This window comes from Aegilops tauschii, chromosome 3 (genome assembly GCF_002575655.3).
Source record: "Aegilops tauschii subsp. strangulata cultivar AL8/78 chromosome 3, Aet v6.0, whole genome shotgun sequence".
Taxonomy (NCBI): domain Eukaryota; kingdom Viridiplantae; phylum Streptophyta; class Magnoliopsida; order Poales; family Poaceae; genus Aegilops; species Aegilops tauschii.
In genome coordinates this window covers 96,454,049-96,463,201 of record NC_053037.3, presented here as the reverse complement: position 1 = coordinate 96,463,201, position 9,153 = coordinate 96,454,049, and the positions used below count along the sequence as shown (strand labels likewise).

At 51.3% G+C, this 9,153-nt stretch overlaps 2 protein-coding genes across 2 annotated transcripts; both read left to right on the top strand.

Moving 5' to 3' along the window:
• Positions 1–540: 540 nt before the first annotated feature.
• Positions 541–2,704, top strand: LOC109749898 (acetylajmalan esterase). Its single transcript, XM_020308839.4, has 5 exons — positions 541–1,155; positions 1,246–1,452; positions 1,549–1,697; positions 1,832–2,105; positions 2,206–2,704. Exons 1-5 carry the CDS (start codon positions 903–905, stop codon positions 2,439–2,441), a joined length of 1,119 nt encoding a protein of 372 aa, XP_020164428.1. The 5' UTR covers positions 541–902; the 3' UTR covers positions 2,442–2,704.
• Positions 2,705–3,297: 593 nt separating this feature from the next.
• On the top strand, positions 3,298–5,307 carry LOC109749897 (uncharacterized). Its single transcript, XM_020308838.1, has 2 exons — positions 3,298–3,715; positions 5,225–5,307. Exons 1-2 carry the CDS (start codon positions 3,298–3,300, stop codon positions 5,305–5,307), a joined length of 501 nt encoding a protein of 166 aa, XP_020164427.1.
• The last annotated feature ends 3,846 nt before the right edge of the window (positions 5,308–9,153 follow it).

Sequence of the window (9,153 nt, the reverse complement as noted above, 5' to 3'; positions counted from 1 at the left end):
TTTCCTTCTTGGAGGCGTTGCTTTTGAAGAACCTTCTTTCTAGTCCGGGTGTTGTCTTTGGTGGTTGTTAGAGTGCTGCTACTGCGGGTGATTGATCACCATGGCAGGGTCGTTTTCTCTTTTTCCTTTTTTTATTTTCTTTTTTGGCTGTGTGCATCCTGAATGTTTTTAGGCATCTTGTTGGTGCAAAGGCTGGGTGTAATTGGTATCTACCTGAAAAACGGCGTAGACAAGAAGACAAATACATACATTAAAATGGGCCAATTATTTTTGTTGTTCGTCTGGATTTTTGTTTTGTGTAGCTTGCAAATCATAATATTTTTGAACATAAATTTACAGATCCATCGTGAATATGCCTAAGTTTACATAGATTATTATTATTATTTGTTTTGAAACTTAGAAATATCTTTTTTTAATTTGTTTGAAATAAAGGGCTACATGTAGCCCGGGCTACACAACTTCACATTCGTTGTAACGTGGACTTGTCTCATTTCAGTTTGCCTCTAGGAATATAGGTCTTGCAGTGTGCCAAGGTCAGTATGTCACCCTGTCCGCCTGAGAAAGCAACAACTATACTCTCAATGGTTTGTTTGTTAGGTTGACCCACTGCTCACCAACAAGCTCTTTGCCTCATCAGTCAACCAGAGTAGACAAGCAGTCCACCTGATTCAGCTGAAGCTTAGCACAAGAACCAACGAAACATGCTGCTCCAAAACCTACCGCACAGAAATATCGCACGAACGTAGCAAAATAAAAACCAGGGATCCATGAATGCTTTTCGGTCGTAACGTGTGAGTACATAAGAAACCATCCCACCTATCACACAGAACAATCTCGTCCATCTCCCAATCCTGACAAAACATCCAGATCTTCCTGAGAAGTTCTGGCACTGGCAACCAAGCATGGCAGCTGCATCGTCTCGTGCGAAGCTCCTCCTGACCTTGGTCTTGTTGCAGGCTCTGTGGGACTCGGCCGCGCCGGCCTGCTCCATCGACGCCATCTACAGCTTCGGGGACTCCATCGCCGACACCGGCAACCTCCTCCGCGAGGGCCCCGTGGGCTTCTTCTCCTCCATCGGCAGCTACCCCTACGGCCAGACCTACCGGAAGCCCACCGGCCGCTGCTCCGACGGCCTCCTCATCATCGACTACTTCGGTGAGCCAAGCTTCTCCTCTTCCCTTGGGGGACAGAGGTAGCCTCATTCATGCTCTGCTTGACGAGACGAGTTTTCTCCGGCGCGTGCAGCCATGGCGCTCGACCTGCCGCTGGTCAACCCGTACCTGGACAAGAGCGCCGACTTCAGCGGCGGCGTCAACTTCGCGGTGGCCGGCGCGACGGCACTGGACCGCACGTACCTCCTGCAGAACGCCATCATCATGCCGCCGGGGAACACGCCGCTCAGCTCCCAGCTCGACTGGTTCAAATCGCACCTCAACGACACGTGCCAGCAAGGTAAGCACTAAGCACCCCATCATCATATCGCACCAGAAACAGGGGTTGCTCTGCTCTGCTTCCTTACCCCTGCTCTGCCACTCACCGTGTTTACAGATTGCGCGAAGAAGCTGGCCGGAGCCTTGTTCTTGGTCGGGGAGATCGGCGGGAACGACTACAACTACGCATTCTTTCAGAAGAGGTCCATTGAGGCCGTCAAGGCGTACGTGCCACTGGTCGTGAAGAGCATCATGGACGTCGCAAAGGCAAGCGGCAGCGCTTAGATTTTAAGAGAGTTCGTTGAGCAGACCCAACACCCTAGGAAAGGTGAATTAACAACTAATCAATCGATCGATCTAACACCCGTACGGGCATTTGCATTTCATTGGTTATTAATCAGGAGGTCATCGAGCTGGGAGCGACCCAGATCATCATCCCGGGGAACTTCCCGATCGGGTGCTCGCCGAGCTACCTCGCCCTCTTCTCCGCCGCCGGCTCCACGGACCACGACGAGCGGGGCTGCCTCAAGAGCTACAACGCCTTCGCCGCGTACCACAACGAGCAGCTCCAGGCGGCCATCGGCGACCTCCTCAAGGTCAACGCCGACGTCTCCGTCGTCTACGCCGACTACTACGGCGCCTTCCTGCACCTCCTCGACCACGCCGCCGTCCTAGGTAATCGATCAAAGTTCTTCCAAGACGTCAGGAGCCTCAACGAGAGCCGAGAGCTGACCTGCGTGGCGTGTGCATGCCGCCTTGTGTTGTCTCATGGCAGGGTTCGACGAGGGGTCGCTGCTCAAGGCGTGCTGCGGAGCCGGCGGGGAGCACAACTTCGACATGGACATGATGTGCGGCGGGCTCGGGGCGAGCACGTGCGCTGACCCGGCACGCCACGTGAGCTGGGACGGCATCCACCTCACCCAGCAGGCCTACAGGGCCATGGCGCTGTCGATCCTGATGGAAGGGTTCGCCCAGCCTGCCGAAAGCGTGCAGGGCATATGGAGCTGCTGATGATAACTCATGGAGCTCGCGCGCGTTGTTCTAGCACAGCTAGTCTAGCGCCGTCGTCGATGGGTTGCCTTCGCTCGGTTTTGCATGCGGCTTGCAAATATCAGCTCCAATTTCGGTGTTTTCTTTTAGAACACAATCTCGCAGCATCCATATTCTTGATTTCCTTGAAAATAGGGCCATGTAATTTATAATTCACAGCTGTAGACATATGCACAGGTTACAAATCTTAAATCTTAAACAAATTTCAAATCTTAATTTATAGTTCACAGTGTTCCGGATGTACATTTTTTGGCAAACCCGAGGCAAAGTGTGTGTTGGTGGGTGGGTGGGAGGGGGAGTTGCGGTAGTCCGGGCAGCAGTCACGTAGGACTCCAACACCTCTGGCCCACCCAAAACCCCTCCCGAACCCTGCGTCTCCATCCTCCCATTTTCTCTCCTTCAGTTTCCTTTCTTGTCTTCGTCGTCGCTCCACCACCCCGACCGCCACGACACACCCCTGCCGGAACTCGACGAGTCTGTCACCTCTAGCGGTACACCTAGGCTCCACGCTACTTGTCCACCGCCGCTGTTCCACACCTCTCCTCCGACCGCCGCTCACGTACTATCCGCTCCTATGATGCTCAGCATGCCCGACAGCTGTTCGGTGAATTGTCCGAGCAACATTTTTTGTCCCTTCTTCTTTCAAGCAATGGATTCGGATATGGAGTATATCTACGAGCACTATGTTGAGTCGTTCGACTCGTCCGGCGAGGAGGACTACACGGATGAGACGGTGATGATGCAGCCGGTGATTGCAGACGCGGAGCGTGCGGAGGAGCATGTTCTCAACTTCAAGGGATCAATCAAGGGTCATTGAATGCTCAACCGCGACCGGGTGCGCGACCATTTGACGCTGATGGACGACTACTTTGCCCCCGATGTCCTCTTCGCTGACAATTTTTGCCAACGCTTTTGGATGGGCAAAAATGTCTTCGATCATCTTTACCATGGCATCCGGTCCTTTGAGGACTACTTCATCTTCAAGAACCACGACGTGGGAAGGATTGGGTTCTCTGGTTATCAGAAGTGCACAGCCGCATTGCGGATGCTGGCATATGGCACGACTGCTGGTTCGTGGGACGAGTACCTATGGATGTCCGAGAGCACATGCGGAGATGACATGGTCAGGTTTACAACTGCTGTGTTTGAGGTGATTGGACCTCAGTACCTGAGAGAACCAACTGCGGGAGGCATCGAGAGGCTCTTGGCAATCTTGGAAGCAAGAGGATGGCCAGGTTTGCTCGGATCACTTGGCTGCATGCACTGGAAATGATAGAACTATCCAAACGCTTTGCAAGGGCAATTCCAAAGAAGTTGCATCACATGATTTTTGGACTTGACACTCTTTCTTTGGCATGCCCAGGTCTCACAATGACATCAATGTGCTGTAGCTACCACCATTGTTTGCTAGGCTGACTGAAGAAAAAGCTCCTCCTTGCTGGCGGTGTCAAAACCGGCCGATCTCGGGTAGGGGGTCCCGAACTGTGCGTCTGAGGATCGAAGGTAACAGGAGACAAGGGACACGATGTTTACCCAGCTTCGGGCCCTCTTAATGGAAATAATACCCTACTTCCTGCTTGATTGACTTTGATGAGTATAGGGGTTACAAGAGTTGATCTACCTCGAGATCGTAATGGCTAAACCCTAGATGTCTAGCCTGTATGATTTGTGATTGCCTCTATGGACTAAACCCTCTGGTTTATATAGACACCGGAGGGGCCTAGGGTTGTACAGAGTCGGTTTACAGAGAAAGGAAACTTCATATCCGAACGCCAAGCTTGCCATCCATGCAAAGGAGAGTCCCATCCGGACACGGGGGAAGGCCTTCTATCTTGTATCTTCACGGCCCATCGGTCCGGCCCATGTCACATAGCCCGGACGCTCGGGGACCCCGTAATCCAGGACTCCCTCAGTAGCCCCTGAACCAGGCTTCAATGACGATGTATCCGGCGCGCATATTGTCTTCGGCATTGCAAGGGGGGTTCCTCCTCCGAATACTCCAAAGCAGTTGAACAAAAGAACTATATCCGGCTTTGTATAACAGTTACAACCTTGAACCACAAGGGTGAAATACTTAAACAAAATAAGTCATATCCACTGACAACTTTTTCGGCGAGACGTTATGTCTGGCCTTATTACTATTCTGAACCGTTTTGTGGCCTCCCGCTCCGCACCTCAAGGCGCGGCCTCTATTGACACGTCTTGTCAAAATAGAGATCGTGTCCCCTTATTGCGGGTTTCTCATCAATACGAGTTTGGGTAATCCAACTGTGTCATTCGCACGACACCTTGGGAATAAGCGAGTTTTAAGGCTTGTGAGGGAGCGCTTGATATTCACTGCCTTTATGATAGGATGAGGACCCATCTTTTTACCTCATGCCTTCTTCTTCCTCAGCCCTTCCATCCCTGAGCTCCAGCGCCCAAGTTTCGTTCTTTTCCGTCACCACCAAACACTCTAGCCATGTCCGGATCCGGCTCGCGGGGCAAGTGGATGGCTTCCTCCGTCACGAAGAAGAACATCAAGGAACTCTGGGAAGCGGGGTACTTGGCCGCGGACATTGCCCATCGGCTCCCTGCTAACAAGCAGATCATCCCCACTCTGGAGCCTAATGAGAGGGTAGTGTTCATCCCCCACTTTCTCCGCGGACTAGGGTTTCCCCTCCACCCTTTCGTCCGTGGCCTCATGTTCTATTATGGGCTAGGTTTCCACGATCTAGCCCTGAATTCCTTCCTCCACATTTCAGCGTTCATCATCGTGTGTGAGGCGTTCCTCCGCATCCCCCCCTTTGGCCTATGGCTCAAGGTCTTCAATGTGAAGCTGAAATAGTCGATGGTCAACATGCGGAGTGCGGCGGCGCCATGGTGAGCAAGCTCCCCAACGTCACCTGGCCCTAGGGGGCCTTCGTGGAGACTGTGAAGGGATGGCGACAAGAGTGGTTCTATATCACGGAACCTCACGACACCACATGGGCTGCCACTCCTGAGTTCAAATCCGGGCCTCCAATGCGGCTTACATCGTGGGTTAAAAAGGGCCTGGACTGGGCGTCGTCCGACGAGGTGATGACGCTGCGGAAGCGTGTCAAGAGTATGATAGAGAAGAACACCAGTCTTGCCGACGTGATCCAGGTGATGCTTTTTCGCCGGATTCTCCCCTGCCAGCGCCGGACTCTCCATATGTGGGAGTTCAATCCGGCCGGCCCTCGGACCCTGCAGCGATTCTTCAGCACGATGCACGGAGAGATCTGGAAGCTGCTTTTCAAGGCCCAGAAGTCGTGGCCGGGAAGGACCGAAGACCTCGGCCTCGACTGCGCTCATCCGACCACTCCAGTAAGTTTCCAGATAACCTCAACTTGTAAATCCAAGGAGTATGCTTAGCCTTCCATTCATCCTTCAGGGCTGGACGAAGAAGGTGGAGCAGATCCGATGTCCGGCTCTGCTGCCCGAAGACCCAGCCATTCCTCTACTAATGGAGATGCTGGTCCCGGTGTTGTACCAGGCGCCGGAGAAGAAGGCCAAGAAGAAGGGCAAGGAGGCCAGAAGTGGCCTTCGCCGTAAAGGTACTTCGGACGTTGCGTCCGGAGATACCGAAGCTCTCTCCTCCCACGAGGGAGATGAAGATGAAGAGGAAGAGGAGGAGAGAAATTCTCACCTTAAGGGTGGAGAAGAAAAGGGCGGCGTCCGTGGACCTAGAGGCAGAGGCGTCCAAGAAGGGGAAGATCTCCCTTTCGGACGATTCGGACGCCGAAGCCATCCCCGAGCGGCGCCGCAGGCCGAAGCTCCTGGCCGAGTCGTAAGTATTCAAATTATTGTACATGTATCTGGCCTTTTACAAATTGTAGGGTAACATATCATTTACGTATTTTAGTCCGGCCCGTGATCTCCCCCAACAATCGTCGTCTTCGGGGAACTCGTTGGCGCCGGAGATGATGGAGAGCGAAACACCTCCGCGAGCCTCTCCGCCACATGCCGCGGATGACACCGAGGTGTTGTCCCAAAGGACCTCTCTAGGCCAGGGAGAGGTGCAGAAGGCCGCTGAAACGGCGCCAGAGGGTAATGCCTCGGCTGCCGAAAACATGGGGGGCACAACCCCTATGGAAACTGACGACGGGGGCCCGAACCAGTCCGGCCCCCAGCCGAATTCAACTCCGGAGACCCACATGGCTCCGGAATCAAGCGAGTAGCCCCCTTTAAGGGAGGGAGGAGTGCCGAATCCACCGGCGACCTCCATCAACCCGGAGGAGCCGGACACGTTGAGGGAAGCACTTCAACATGCTTCCATCGTGGAGGAGCACCGTACCGTGATGGGTACGGTGGTTGAGAAGGTTCAGTCCGCCAAAAGTGGACTGGACAAAGCTTTCACTAGCATGTTAACAGGCTTTTAGGTATGTGATATAATACGCTTAGCCGCTTTTTGCATTGGAAGAATATGCCTGTATATAGATAGTAGCCCCTGAGACTCTGTTCGGCTCTTTGGAAAAAGGAGCCAGACAGAGGATCAAATATTCGCCGGAGATAACACGCTTATCTATTTTGATAAACAGGCTTCACTGTTAGCGGCTTCAGCCAAGGACGCTGAAGTTTCCGAACTCCAGCGGAAACTGAAGCTGGCTGGCGATGAGATTGACCGTATTAACAAGCGGTTCGATGAGGCCCAAGGTATGCTTTTAAAAGACCCCTTACAAGCCTAAATTGTAATGCAAACTCAGAGTTTAAGCTCATGTGCTGCTATGTATATGATTGTAGGCAGCGCGACCGAGGTCGAGGCCCTCAAGAGTGCCCTTGCCGAAGCCAAGGAGGAGGCGAGGGCAAGCAAAAGCGGCCGCAGACAAAGCGGCTGCGGATTTAGAGGCCGAAAAGGTCACCCGCCGTCAATATGAGGCGAGGGTGACCGAAGTGGAGCAAGCGCTCCAGGATGCCGCCAACAAGTGTGAGTCCTTGGAGGAGAGTAATAAGGCCCAAGCGGCCGAACTCACCAAGGCTCTTCAGGAGGCGAAGCAGGCGCGGACCGAGTCCCGGGCGGCTCGCGAGGAGATCAAGCAAGCCGAACAGATAGCGGTTGGTAAGCCTTTTCTTTTACAGAGTATATTTGGCGGTCGAAGATATGCTTTGCTAAATCGACTATGGAGTGCTCCAGACGCCTTTGCGGATCTCCCGAGAAGTGCTGCCGACGCCGCCCAGTATTTTTGGGCCCAAGAAGGGAACGCGACAGAGAAGCTCTTCTGGTCGCAGTACTTGGCGCCGGAGTGGCCAGGGTTGCTAAACAACCAGATGATGCAGCTGGCGGAGCTGCATAGGATGTCCAGTTTGGCCATGGAGGAAAATACTTAGAGATAAAAGCATCTTTGCACTTATTCGATGAATCAATGCTATTTTTAGGCAAAGAAGATAACCAAGTTTTAGCACGATCTCTAAGCGAAAACAGAAATAGCTTCAATTTAACAATATCATTATCCACAACTTTCTTCTTTTGCATATCGCACAAATCAACAAAGTTGTTTAGATGGGTAGCGGCATCTTCACTAGGAAGGCCAGAAAATTGATCTTTGATGACAAGATTCAACAAAGCAGCATTAATTTCACAAAATTCAGCATCGGTAATAGGAGCAATCGGAGTGCTAATAAAATCATTGTTGTTGGTATTGGAAAAGTCACATATTTTAGTATTATCTTGAGCCATCGTGACAAACAATCAATCCAACACACAAGCACACAAGAAGCAAGCGAAAAGAGAGACAAACGAAAAAGAGGCGAATAAAACGGCAAAGGTGAAGTGGGGGAGAGGAAAACGAGAGGAAAATGGAAAATAATGTAATGCGAGGGATAAGAGTTTGTGATGGGTACTTGGTATGTCTTGACTTGAGCATAGATCTCCCCGACAACGGCGTTAGAAATCCTTCTTGCTACCTCTTGAGCACTGCATTGGTTTTCCCTTGAAGAGGAAAGGGTGATGCAACAAAGTAGCGTAAGTATTTCCCTTAGTTTTTGAGAACCAAGGTATCAATCCAGTAGGAGACTACACGCAAGTCACCTAGTACCTGCACAAACAATCAACAACCTTGCAACCAACGTGATAAAGGGGTTGTCAATCCCTTCACGGCCACTTGCAAAAGTGAGATCTGATCAAGATAATAAGATAAATATTTTTGGTATTTTTGTTGTATAGATTGGAAAGTAAAGATTGCAAAATAAACGGTGACAGAAATTGGCAAGTTGACGGGAAACTAATATGATGTAAAATAGACCCGGGGGCCATAGGTTTCACTAGTGGCTTCTCTCAAGATAGCATATATTACGGTGGGTGAACAAATTACTGCCGATCAATTGATAGAAAAGCACATAGTTATGAGAATATCTAGGCATGATCATGAACATAGGCATCACATTCGTGTCAAGTAGACCGAAATGATTCTGCATCTACTACTATTACTCCACACATCGACCGCTATCCAGCATGCATCTAGAGTATTAAGTTCATAAGAACAGAGTGACGCATTAGGCAAGATGACATGATGTAGAGGGATAAACTCAAGCAATATGATATAAACCCCATCTTTTTATCCTCGATGGCAATAATACAATACGTGCCTTGCTGCCCCTGCTGTCACTGGGAAAGGACACCGCAAGATTGAACCCAAAGCTAAGCACTTCTCCCATTGCAAGAAAGATCAATCTA

What these genes read in the sequence shown, in the direction of transcription:
- LOC109749898 (XM_020308839.4), top strand. Translation starts at nt 903, where the DNA reads ATGGCAGCTGCATCGTCTCGTGCGAAGCTCCTCCTGACCTTGGTCTTG. An exon ending in CAACGACACGTGCCAGCAAG is followed by an intron (nt 1,453 to 1,548) that starts GTAAGCACTAAG and finishes CCGTGTTTACAG; the next exon opens with ATTGCGCGAAGAAGCTGGCC. An exon ending in CGACCACGCCGCCGTCCTAG is followed by an intron (nt 2,106 to 2,205) that starts GTAATCGATCAA and finishes GTCTCATGGCAG; the next exon opens with GGTTCGACGAGGGGTCGCTG.
- LOC109749897 (XM_020308838.1), top strand. Translation starts at nt 3,298, where the DNA reads ATGCTCAACCGCGACCGGGTGCGCGACCATTTGACGCTGATGGACGAC. An exon ending in GGAAGCAAGAGGATGGCCAG is followed by an intron (nt 3,716 to 5,224) that starts GTTTGCTCGGAT and finishes TCCACATTTCAG; the next exon opens with CGTTCATCATCGTGTGTGAG.